This window comes from Epargyreus clarus, unplaced genomic scaffold (genome assembly GCF_041222505.1).
Source record: "Epargyreus clarus isolate Ecla_fem2 unplaced genomic scaffold, WU_Ecla_fem_2.2 ptg000004l, whole genome shotgun sequence".
In the NCBI taxonomy this organism is placed as follows: domain Eukaryota; kingdom Metazoa; phylum Arthropoda; class Insecta; order Lepidoptera; family Hesperiidae; genus Epargyreus; species Epargyreus clarus.
The window spans coordinates 14496341-14508928 of record NW_027332212.1 but is presented as its reverse complement, the minus strand read 5'-3'; the positions used below and the strand labels follow the sequence as shown (position 1 = coordinate 14508928).

The 12588-nt window shown below is 38.1% G+C and overlaps 2 protein-coding genes across 7 annotated transcripts; one reads left to right on the top strand and one right to left on the bottom strand.

The window, feature by feature from the left end:
* The first annotated feature begins 107 nt into the window (after positions 1–107).
* On the top strand, positions 108–1553 carry ND-ACP (NADH dehydrogenase (ubiquinone) acyl carrier protein). 3 transcript variants are annotated; one of them, XM_073093508.1, is made up of 4 exons: positions 108–341; positions 534–653; positions 688–801; positions 1084–1553. In XM_073093508.1, exons 1-4 carry the CDS (start codon positions 174–176, stop codon positions 1261–1263), a joined length of 582 nt encoding a protein of 193 aa, XP_072949609.1. In that variant the 5' UTR covers positions 108–173; the 3' UTR covers positions 1264–1553. The 3 variants fall into 3 exon arrangements, with proteins under 3 accessions (XP_072949609.1, XP_072949607.1, XP_072949608.1); XM_073093506.1 differs by lacking the exon at positions 688–801 and having other exon boundaries at positions 111–341; XM_073093507.1 differs by lacking the exon at positions 534–653 and having other exon boundaries at positions 112–341.
* Positions 1554–3005: 1452 nt separating this feature from the next.
* Positions 3006–12149, bottom strand: chif (DBF4-CDC7 kinase regulatory subunit chiffon). Of its 4 annotated transcripts, XM_073093502.1 has the most exons (7): positions 11876–12149; positions 11713–11798; positions 7843–8013; positions 6340–6446; positions 6108–6257; positions 4908–6025; positions 3006–4821 (listed from the first exon to the last, which is right to left on the bottom strand). In XM_073093502.1, the coding sequence occupies exons 1-7, from the start codon at positions 11913–11915 to the stop codon at positions 3650–3652; spliced, it is 2844 nt and encodes a 947-aa protein (XP_072949603.1). In that variant the 5' UTR covers positions 11916–12149; the 3' UTR covers positions 3006–3649. The 4 variants fall into 4 exon arrangements, with proteins under 4 accessions (XP_072949603.1, XP_072949604.1, XP_072949606.1 ...); XM_073093503.1 differs by lacking the exons at positions 11713–11798; positions 11876–12149 and adding an exon at positions 10974–11285; XM_073093505.1 differs by lacking the exons at positions 6340–6446; positions 11876–12149.
* Positions 12150–12588: the final 439 nt, after the last annotated feature.

The window sequence follows — 12588 nt, the reverse complement described above, 5'->3', positions numbered from 1 at the left end:
AAAATCGGATAAAGCTACATCGATATTAAAACTCTAGTGTAATCTGGAATACTGATTATCGATATGCATGAAGTAGTGCTCGCGCTTTTAGTAAATTAGTACTCTCTAGTCTCTATTGTCTCTACTCTCTACGTCTCTTTGTCTATGTAAAATAAAATATTGAAGGCCGAAAAATGGCTGCTGCGAATCTTGTTCGAAGTGCACTCAATGGATTATTACGAAAATCCACGACATATAAAGCACCGGTGGTATGCAGATTGTCTACTGTAGCCGTGCAACAAAAGTACCATGTCATAAAAAATATCACTAGCCTTTACTGCAACGAGCGGCCACAAAATGGGGTAAGACTGCTAATCGATAAGCAAACTGATATTCGCAATACTACGTCCAATCGCATGTTCACAATGCATTTTCCATTCTAACTATGTGTCAGTAAATTGTAAGTTTAAGTAATAACTTAAGGCTGATGATGGAAACATAACCTCAACGTTATTGCATAACAAATGTGTACAGTGATGCTAAAAACTGTTTAGGTACGTTTGGTGCGTACGCGAGTGTACTCGACGGGCCCCAAGTCGAAGGTCACTCCGCAGCAGATAGAGGAACGCGTGATGAAAGTGTGCAGGGCATACGACAAACTGAGTGCCTCTCAGGTACAAAGCATTTATTTTATTTAATTTGTTACAGAGCCTGGTGGCCAGTGTCCGCAAGTACAGCAACGCCCCCCCGCTCACACTAGAGCTTGTTCGATCCAGAGTGCTCCTAGTTCTTCAACTTTATGACAAAATTTCGCCTGATAAGGTAGCTCAACTTCATTGCAATATATGTAGGGTTGCCAGATTCATGTCCTACTGCAGATTTAAAAACAAACTGGAAACTTGTTTGGAAACCTCTTCTAAATTATGCTAGACTTTTTACTGTGATCTAATGTAGGTCTTCATTATGTATCTGGCAATCTATAAAGTGTGTTTGTATTGAAATAGAAAACAGGATCACTCTGAGATTTTACAAACTCTTTGAAATCCTATGTTTGTTACTACTGCTAAAAACTGATTAATAAATGTGCATAATGTCTCTTTTCAGCTCACCCTGGAGTCTCACTTCATTAATGATTTGGGGCTGGATTCCCTGGATCATGTGGAAGTAATAATGGCAATGGAAGATGAATTTGGTTTTGAAATTCCTGATGGAGACGCAGAGAGGCTGGTCCGGCCAAAAGATATAGTGCAGTACATTGCAGACAAGGAGGATGTCTATGAATAAATTCGTTTTAATAATCTTGGCAACCTGTAACCAAAGAAGGGCTGTACAAAAAACAATAGACCGATTAATAGTAAACAATTGGTTAAGGATGCCTTGAGCTTAGTATCTAGTTCCGATTTAATTTACTTGTTATTCTTTATAAGGAAGTACACTGAACATGGCGAAACATCTGTGGATTGTATAAAGTGTAAATTGTTTTTATTGATTATACGCCTGTTAGACTAGATCAATTGCTTTTCATTTGGTCAATATCTAATCTGTTAACAACCCAATAAAGATGATTAAATTGAGATCAGGCTTTATTAATTCTGATATCCCATTAATTTAAATTATCCCATTTATTTTTTTAACTTGGGACTACATAATATATTAAAAAATTAACAGGGCTTTTCTACCAATCTTCTGGAGTAGCATAGTGGGAAGTAGTTTCAGGCATCCTTAGATGTGGGGGACTCATGCCCTGCAATGGGATATAAAGCCATCCAATAAATATTGTCAAACCTTAATGAAATTATTTTTTTTATTGCCATGACAGCTATTTAGAAAAACTCTAATTTCATAGTCATATACTGGAGCTACTAGAAGATATTGGAGCTAGCTAGCTATGCTTTAATTATATTTAAAAAATAGCATTTAAAAAAAAGAAAAAGAGTAACATTTATTTAAAAAAAAAAGACTAACCCACTAAGTTTCTTACTGGATCTTCTCAGTTGAGGTCACATTCCAATCCAGTAGTAGTTTAAGAAAAAATATTGTACCTGACAATTTGTAAATGCCACCGTTGGGCTATACAAAATAAATATATTCATTTCATTTCAATATGGATTTACAGCACCACTACATCCATAGTATATCCTTGATCACCAACCAGTTCTGTCAAACCTAAACATTTACTTTGTTAATTATAACGATACTATTGTTTAGTATGCCTAAAAATGCACATTCTATGATTTTATTGTTAGAAATTTAAAATAGTGATTTGCAGAAAAGTTTATCATGATTAATGTAAAAAGTTGTTTAGTATGCCTAAAAATGCACATTCTATGATTTTATTGTTAGAAATTTAAAATAGTGACTTGCAGAAAAGTTTATCATGATTAATGTAAAAAGTTGAATCTTAATACTTGTTCAGTAGAAATATTGCAAAGGGAAAATAATGTAAAATGTCAACATTTGTTAGTAAAAATAAGACAAGATTTCTGATAATCATGCTTTTATTTTTATACAACTTTCAGATGAAACTTCACATGTAACAACTTCCATCCGTCATAAAGAAAACATACTCTAAGCATACATACGAAAAACATTAATTAATTTATGTACAAACTAAGCTCGGCGCGGCCAAATGCACCAAACAGTGCCCGCATTCACTCTAAGAGTCCAACAAAATATTCAGATATATTACAAGTATTTACAGCGTCACTTGACTACAAATGAGCCTCGAGTTGTTTTAAATTAAATACTGCAAAACTTCAATCATTCACAGAGAAGTAGGTCTTCCAAGAAAAATTTAAACTATCAAATGTACACTTTGTTCACTCGACAAATATCAAAATGTACAAAAATAAATTATTATACAAATTAAATACAAGAGATTAAATACATGGTAGTATTAACAATCTTCATTAACGTGCTAACTCGATGTTCTTGAAATATTGAGCGCACATATGTAGTTTAGAATAAGATTTTTTATTACTTGAAGTTATAACGAATGTTACAATTTTAAATAATTTTGGGATCCGAATTTGATGTTACAAAATTACTTTGGCGATTAGTACAACATTAACAAACACTAGGTTTTGCACAGAGCCAAAACTTAATACTACTTAATAATAAATACAAAATAACATAAGAAAAACATTTTTAGGTCCGATATCAGAATATATACAGTGAAACAGTTTCTTGCCTTCATATCGGGTGTTTAAGAATTTGTGCATCTAATATGAGATTTGTTCTTTGTAACATTGATCATTCTGTACAACTACAAATAGAAGTCAAAAATTGCAGGTCGCCGATTAAACTACAAAACTATTTAAATCTGGATAAAGTCCATTTCATTTAGGTATAGTATTGTATCGAGATTGTCTATTAAAGTTGGTCGCTTTTAATAATTTTTAAATCAGCAGGAAAACTGCACACTATTGAAGTACAATAAATTATTCGATATATTCGCGACGACGAAATTAGGTAAAGATGATCGACGACCCGCAACCGGAATCTGAATACACATTGAGATCACTACAAACAGACATATAAAGTGTAGGAAGACGGCACAAGGAATATTTGAACTGGAGCAATTAACCGCACAGGGGACCGCACGGCGCGGGAAGCGTCCATGGGCTCAGAAGGAGAGTTCGCGGAGGGCGGACCACGGCGGGCGCGCGCGCTACCTGAAGCGGTTGGTGCGCGCGCGGGCGGCGGAGCGCAGGCGGCGGCCGGGGTCGACGCGCGCCACGCGCACCACGGGCTGCAGCCAGCCGCCGCCCAGCGCCGCCAGCGCGCGCCGCCGCGGCCCGCCGCGCTCCGAGCGCTCCTCCTCGGAGCCGGACGAGCGCGAGGCGCGCGCGCTCGCCGCCGCCGCGCGCTTCGCCGCCAGCTTCTCCTGCACGTTGTCGTGCAGCACCACCTTCAGGTCGAACTGCACCGGCTTGCTCTCGGAGCGCAGCGTCGGCCGCGCCTCCTCCGCGACCGGAGACTCGCACTTCGACAGGGAGAGCTCCTCCGCGTTCTCGATGATTATGGTGTTGTTGATTGTGCTATCCTGCGAGTCCTCGTCCTTGAGCGTGTCGTCCCCTTCCGCCTCGGATAGGTTCGGATCGTCCTCGCTGGCGGTCTCCGGGCCCTCGTCGTCGGGCGGCTCCGCGGACGATCTATCTAGACTGCTGTCGGCCTTATGTTCAAGATCTGTGCTATTGGCGCGGGAACTTTTCTTCTGCTTTCTTTTACTAGGCCAGCCTGTCCTATTCTTCTTCTTAAACCTACCGCGTCGCCCTCTCTGCCTGATTGTACCCTGGTTTATTTCGTTCCGAATAATATCACAGTCTTCGCACTCCGAAACTAAACTCGACACGTCGGGAACGTTAATGGACGGCATTAGTGCCGTTTCACCTCCGACCAATTCGTCGGACATGTCGAATTCGGCAGCGTCTTCGAACACTTCAGATAGGAACTGTTGCAATCTTTCCGAAGCTTCCTGAGTTTCGGAAAGAACTGGCTCTACTTTTAAATTACTCTGGGTGTCGCTAATGGTATCTTCGGAGGCGGTGGATTTTGTGTCGTCGGCGTGCTTTCGTCTATGGAGAAGCCCAGCAGAGCCGAGAATAGCTAAAGTAGATGCATGTTCTCTTGGAGATTTTCTAGGATGAGCATCCAAGGCTATGACGGCAGCAGTTCGTTTTCTAATCTTTTGTTTTTTCATTCCTCTCGTTCCATAGGAACGCGATGGTCCCGGTTTTTCGTCCCTAGGACGAACTAGGTCACTTAAGGGGCAGCAATTTGGCTTTAAGGGTGGTAACTGACCAATTTCATAGGGTAACTTTGGCGACTTTGAGTACAGTGCTGTAACAAGATAAAATAAAATTAATTAAAAATTACATCAATAACTAAAGTATACAAGTTAATTTAAAGAATTTATTTAATCTTACCAAAATACTTCGGCACATTTTTTGTGACCACTTTATCTTGGTCTTGGCGTTTGAATGTTTCAAACCAGGGTTCACTGTGAGGGATGGACTCAAAAGCGAACTCTAGTTGTTCTACGGCCGGAGTGTATTTTAGCCTGCCATCTTCCCATTTTAAACACTTTTCAGCATTATCCTCTCTTAATGGACTTACTTCGGCGTCTGGTGGCGGGGTTGGATCCTTTATGGGTTCAGGGGTTCTAGCAGGAGGCTGGACGGCAGTCGCGGATGCTCTGCAAGGCATTCTTCTTGCTCTTTTGGCAACCGCCGGTGCTCGTCGTTTCCGTCTCCTCTTGTCTTCAGGCCAGCTGTCTTCTTCCGACGACTCCTCTTTTAACGCTATTGGCCTTGCGAGTCTCTGCCTCTCCATGGAGATGGTGGTGGGCGGGGGCTGCGGCGGGGTTTTCCGTTTCGGGAGCGGTTCGTCTTTTTCATCATCTTCGTCGGAAGACGTAGAGCTCGTCGAACTGGCGCGCTTAGGAAACATAAACTGTTCGGCTTCATCGCTCAATACAGACAATTCAGACCGTCTTACTTTTCTAAATTTAACTACTAACGGTTTTGTTCCATTACATGTCGGTAAGGAGTCCTTTCTTTTGGTCGTAAATCCACCGCTCGATCTTAGTTTCGTGCTCACCCCGACGACCTTGTAATACTGACGGTCTTCTGATATCTGAGACTCACTGGATTTTTTACTACACCTCGTGTTATGTTTTCTCTCGTCCTCCAAAGCGCCATTGCGTCTAGGGCTTTGGTTGCCGTTGACAGTCGAATCTGGGGACTGTGATCGCTTGGATCGTCGACTTTTTGGTTCCGCGTCACCATTACATAATTTTCTTAAGGATCTCCTTTCACCATTAACAGGTGTAGCTTTATCTAAGAATGTGGCGACGTCTCCACTAGAGCCTATGAGGGAGTCGAGCGCCAGGAAGTTGGTGTGGTCCCGGACGAAGGCCAGGTGGTGCGGCGAGCGGCGGTGCAGCGAGGCGTCGGTATAGTCCGCGTTGCACATCTCACAGTACCCCGCTTTTTGCTCCTTCTCCTCTCTGTCTTTAATTCGAGGCCTACTTCTTCTCGTCATTCTAAAACAAAACCATTCAATTAGAAAACAAAATAAATACACAAAAATTAATGCAAGAGAAAAACACTGTTAATATTACTTACTTTTGATTATTAGTTTGTTTGTTTTGTGAAATTGTGTTAACTATTTGATAATCGGATGAATCCTTCTTTTCTTTTTTCTCTTTAGGAGGGTCAGGCTCTAGGGATATCTGAGGCCATTCATCAAACTCCTTGAAAACCGGCCGGCACAACCTGTAATGAAGGAAATTTATGTTAATCGTGGACTTTAGATTAAGATTAAGAAGTAAAATGTTTGTACAATGGTGGTCCATACTTGTCCAAAAATTCAATCTTGATAAAATGTTTACTGAAGAGGTTGACATGCGCTTTACGCGGTGCCGTGAAGAATGTGTCATACAGTTTATCCAATAGACTTATAGCCTGAAAGATTAATGAATATGCGGTAAGAATATATAATATAAAATGCGAAGAAAGGATAGGTATTAGTTTTATAGTTAGTAGAAAGTTTATGTGCCGCCGCACACCTGGCGACCGCGACTACGATTGTTTTCACCTTTAGTTTTGTTATGGTCACAAAATCTATATTAAAATATTAATAAGACCACAAGGTCCATGGCAGTCGCGGTCGTAAGTGTGCGGGGGGCTTAAGCTTATGTTAAAAATAAAATCTGAGCAGTAGGCGATTTTACGATTAGTTCCAAACGTACATTCAATTCGATTTCACAATTTGAAATACATGCAAAATCATTTAAAGGAAAAGTGTACCATAACCAAGTTAGCAAATGTTATTGAACCATATTACAAATATTTTCATTAGATCGACTAAATTGCTGTGAACAAGTATACATTGGGCAAAATTACTTTTGATTACTCAGTTAGTATTGTTAATATAAAATTATGCATTATGTGAGTGTCAGATACAAGTTGATATTTTAATTTAAATCAGCATTTTGTTTATTGTTTTGATGCGCCTTTTCATGAGTCATGCCCTAAATTATTTTTATTTAACAAAGTTAAATTACAAAGTGATACTTAGTTCCAAATTCGAATGACACAAAATAAATCAGGTTGTCAATTAACATTGTAGAATATTAGCTAACTTACAATATTATGAGTTATATTATACATGTGCTATGATTTTTAAAATTCATCTGTATTTGGTGTTGCACATGCAAATTAAGGAAGAGAAAAGCAAAACCATTTTGTTTAATGTATAGAGGTACAAGATTTTGAAATCAGTGAATTTTTTAATATCACAGCAGTATATTATTTAATTTTTATGTATGTGCATGTTATAATATTTCAATAAGATGTTATACAAATGAAATATGATAAACGACACTATTTGTATCAACAAAGTTGGTTGTAGTCCATACTATGAATAATCATATATTAAAAAAAAAAAAATGGGAAAGTTCTACTTTCAAGTGCATTTAAATTTAAATTTTTATTCCACTGTGGAGGGTAATGATTACGCTCTACTATGCATTTATTGGATTCGTCTAAATTTTGATAGTAAGAGCCTATATTTTTAAGCAACCTGGTTTCTATTCTATTATATTCTAAATTAGTTTAGAAGCATTAATTGAGCCACACACCACAGCAAACCCAACAACCTCGGTCCCAACGGGCATTGCTTGTACCTTTTGCACTGTGAAGTGACTATTACTTTTCTAAGATTTCTGTAGCTTGGTTTATAAGCCACCCAACAACCTCGGTCCCTGCTTTTCTTACATTTCTCTACTTTGTTTTGTAAGCCACCCAACACATAGCAAACCCAACCAACAACCTCGGTCCGAACGGGTGTCGCATGTACCTTTTGCACGGTGAGGTGCACGTACGCGGGCTGCGGCGGCTGGGCGCGCAGCCGCTCGAGCATGGCATCGGCGCGGGCGCGGGCCGCGTCACGGGCGCATCGCGACGCCGCCGCCCCACCGCCACCGCCGACCACGTGCGTCACGCGCGACGACAGGCACAGCTCCTCGCGCTGCACACACAAATATATTATGATTAGTTTGTGTGGTATAGTCTGCGCCAAACTGCTAGTCCGCTCCGAATATAGAAACAAGTCGCGTCGCAATAGCAAATTGTAGATATTAGCGGGACGAAGACAGCATGGGACCTCCCCGGCACCCGTTCGCTGTCCGCTCTCGCCCATACATAGCTGCGTTAGTGTGCCCAAGGACGTTACAGAGTATATGCTAACTAAACCTGCGCGCAACAACTTCAGAGCGGACTTGAAGATCGGGGCAGACTTTATAATGTTATACATGGTTCATCTTTCACAAAAGATAATGGTAGAAACTAGAAAAAATCAAGAATATATTTTTTATGCTGCGAATAGACTGTTTACCTGATGTCCAATGGAATCATAGAAGTAACCATTTCATGTTAGTAGTCAGGTTAAGCAATGGACTGTGACCAACGGTAACCAATTTATTTGAGATAAGTTGTCCCTTCTGCCTATTTACATATTTTATAACAAATTCAAAATATAATATGGCACAACTCAATTGCGGATGCAATGCATACTTTTATTTTCGTTTACTTAAATAAGATTAATTAGTTGATTTTACAAGATTGTTAATGATTTGTAGGCATTTTACAACTGCTTTCAAATAAACAATAGCTAAATTCACTGAAATGACATTGTTAGGCAATGTAATGCCGTTTTTGCAGTTTGAAAACATTTTATTCTTGGTAATTATAAATTATTCAGGAATTAACAAATAATATTTCTATCCAACATATTTTTAAACTATATCAATTAACTGAATAGGATTCCTGCCGTAATACAGGTTCTTCAGAGATAATGTGACAATCTACATAACCGTGGGCTACTCAGAACAAATTAGAGCTACTATAAAGTAAACATGAATTTATATAATATTTGAATTCAAACAAAGCACAACACACAACACTTTTCTACGCGTCTAACATAAAATTTATTACCTGTTCTATTATTACCATGTCTGAATGTGAATGACATCGGGTCACATTTATTAGGTATTTCCATATAATCCATGTTAAAAGTGCATATAAAACTTTATAGCGCTACCTAATATAACCCACAGAAAATGTATAGAAAACAAAATTAAACTTCATTTCTATGTGACTACTATGTTACACAGTAATTATCCCTTATATGGTTAAGGTCATATTCAATGTACCTATTATGAGACATATCTGTGAAAATGAGATACCTATGATTTCACTAATGCATTAATGTAATTAATTACATACATTTGATTTACATTCAATTCAATTTATTATAGATTCAATTTATTATAAATTATTAATAGGTACTTGTCATGTCACAAAAATTTTGAAAAGTCATATAACACTCCAATAAATTAATTGTCATAGGCACACACATACTTAAAAAGTATAAATGTCAATTTGGAGAATAAATGTTAGATTTACAAAATAATATTATTCCGAATAGTAATCCTATATTTAGTGATATGAAATCTAATAATGAATAAAGTGAAATGAATAATTAATTTTATAAATAGTATTTCTCTTATGTTGATATTTTTAGATCATGCGTCTTTGAGAAGTGTTATATAGCGTGATATAGTTTTATAATTATTTAAATGACCCTTTAGTAATACAAGCCCGTCATAGATCTCGATTGAAAATTAATTATTGACATTTATATTATATTATTTATATTATATTATTATTTATATTATATTTTTTAGAAAAATTCTATTTTATTTTATATTTATCAGTTTAAATACAAATGAATAATGTTGCACTTATACAAGTACTTACAAATAAATTACATGTCTTAAGAGATTTTAGGTGAAGTGTATGGTCCGATAAATTATTGTTAATTGATACATACAGTCCTACATGAATGTAAATTAAGTGTGTGGTAACTGTCCATACCATGTCCTATTACCATAACAAAAAGAACTCAGTGAGAGATTCGGGTTGCTAAATATAAATATGTAACTAGCTATTTCTATACAATGACAAAACATTGAACAAGAGAAGCATAATTGTGTAAGTATTTTTTATTAATATCATGTAACTACCCTCACAATTATATACATTAGTATGTCTTAATGTCAAAAAGTATTTTATATTTATGTACTAATGTTTTAAAATAGAATTAATGTTATTAGTAATCAGTTAAGTTGCCAGTAGAAAAAAATTAAAACAAATTACCAATCAAATTCGTCTACTGGCAACTCTAATTGGAACTGTCAGTGGGTATCGTAAAACGGGTGTACATCGACGAGGACAATGTGAAAGTCAGCAATACGGGTGCAATATCGCCGCGATACGTGGAGCGCATGATGCAACCACCGCGGTTCTAGTGGACGCGGCAAACTGACCGAGGGCTTCGCTACGACAATCGGACTGATTGTTGCTAGGAAGTCGTTTATTAGAAGCGCGCGATCGCGATTCCGAGCCGGCCAACACGACCACACCGCACACTCGTAGAATTTTCCTCGAAATACGGGCCGCGAGTGGCGGCCGCGAGCAGACGCCGCCGGCCCGAGGCATCGCACCGACGACTCGCGCCAACCGTCCCGCGCAAAAAAATAACACTACCCCCCGAACAACATCCCAATTTCGACTCTAATGACTTCCTCTTAAGTACGACATCCCCTTGACGTTAAGACGGCAATATCAACTGTCAAAAATTAAGCATACACACGCGTAGGCCAAAGAAAACTACATTTCAAACGACTCTTAAATGGATATAGTGCAGCGCAGCGTGATCGAACGCGGCGCGCGGCCTCGGCCCGTTGCATTTCGCGTTGCGGCGGCGGCTCTAACGCGAGCATACAAAAGATGACCTAAAATCGAACGCAAGCTACGCGCGCCCAACTGGCCGTCGGACAACTATGTTTTAAACTGTTTTCTAAACAATTCTGACTCGATGGATGTGCCAGCCCGCACGTGTGGGTAACGGGCGGCGTATATACTTACACAAAAGCCGTCCGCGAGGCCCCCGCGCGCCGCTTATCACAAAAATAAGTAACTATATACTAGTCACTGAGACGGGCACTTCGTCACTGCTAGAATTACCACGAATCACAATTTACACTTGAAATGTTCACGTTTATGAATACAGTACGTAATGTTTGATTAGTTACGAGTTGAATTTAATACTTTTCATTATCATTTATATATAATTTCTAAGTAAAATCGAAAAAGTAACAACAAACACAAATCTGTCACACAAGATGGAGATATTTTGCATTAGTTTGTGTCTCACTCACTGGCGGCGCTGCGGTCGCATGGAAGGGCGAATGAATTCTATTGGTCGGTTTATTCATGTACGTTCCATTCCATATTGTCAGTATAAAAATTTAAAAACCAAATTTATTTTTCATATATAAGGCTTTATAGCTTAATTTTTTATGTAGATTTCAATGTGAATTAGGTACTTTTAATGCGTATTTTATTTAAAATGAGCCCAATAATATGATTTCTTTAAACATGTAAACGATAGTAACTTAAAAAAAATTAGTGTGTCTTAAAACAGAACGTAAATAATGCTACCAAATTAAGAATGTCATAATAATAATGAGTTACGTTAACTTTTAGCGGGTTTTCTGATTTGTGCTCATTATTTTATACATACATAACCAAAAATTGCTACGTCTATTGTATAGATCTAAAGTTAAAATATGATTTTCGCGGCAAAAATACGTAATCAACTTACCAATCCCATATCCTGAAGTCGTTGAGAAATAGACCTAGCTAGTCCAGGTTCAGGAATATTCAAATAGAAGCAGAAGTTTTTTCGAACTGTAAAAAGAAAACACATTCGTAATTATGTGTACAGTCTTTACGACCGTTGTACGGATTTTCAAAATGTGACGTACTTTTGTTATATTTTTCTTGAAGATGCAAAGTCGAGACCATCGTTACGAATAAAAAAATATTTTTGACCAATTACGATTAGACACCAAAATCCTACTCATTTAGCCTTTATTTATCCATTAACGTGTAGCCTTAACATCCTCGTGGTCTCAAACATAAATCGTTACATAAGTACGTTATTTCGAAGGCCAAAATTGTGCAAAATTCACATCACATCACATTTCTAAATACAATACAACAATACGATTCCACCAAAAGACGAAATGTCACTGACAGCTGAGATCTATAGACAACATACGTGCCGGGGATCTATGGTCTAAATCGATGTGGCAATCGATAAATTGTTTCTTTGTTCGTTTATTTACTTATTTATTATTTTATTTTTAATTATTCATCTAAAGTACCTTGATTAATCATAGTAAACTTATATATGATCTGTATTAATACATTAGTAAAATTAAATGTGTAAATTTAAACCGCTTCATTCTTAGTAAATGGACGAACGAACGGGGCATGAATACGACACGAAAGCGCGTGAGATAGGCACACATGGCATCTACCTATACGTACTTTATCGATTACTCATGTATGTTAAATGTATATGTGCGAAGTGGACGTCAGCCCGCTACCTAGATAGCGAGCTAGCCGCACCCGACCTGTTTATTCTGTTACGAGAGCGATGTAGGTCACCTGAATAAATGCAATTTTATATATT

What these genes read in the sequence shown, in the direction of transcription:
- ND-ACP (XM_073093508.1), top strand. Translation starts at nt 174, where the DNA reads ATGGCTGCTGCGAATCTTGTTCGAAGTGCACTCAATGGATTATTACGA. An exon ending in ACGAGCGGCCACAAAATGGG is followed by an intron (nt 342 to 533) that starts GTAAGACTGCTA and finishes AAAACTGTTTAG; the next exon opens with GTACGTTTGGTGCGTACGCG. An exon ending in ACAAACTGAGTGCCTCTCAG is followed by an intron (nt 654 to 687) that starts GTACAAAGCATT and finishes AATTTGTTACAG; the next exon opens with AGCCTGGTGGCCAGTGTCCG.
- chif (XM_073093502.1), bottom strand. Translation starts at nt 11,915, where the DNA reads ATGGTCTCGACTTTGCATCTTCAAGAAAAATATAACAAAA. An exon ending in GACTTCAGGATATGGGATTG is followed by an intron (nt 8,014 to 11,712) that starts GTAAGTTGATTA and finishes TTGTGTGTGCAG; the next exon opens with CGCGAGGAGCTGTGCCTGTC. An exon ending in AAGATTGAATTTTTGGACAA is followed by an intron (nt 6,258 to 6,339) that starts GTATGGACCACC and finishes CCTTCATTACAG; the next exon opens with GTTGTGCCGGCCGGTTTTCA.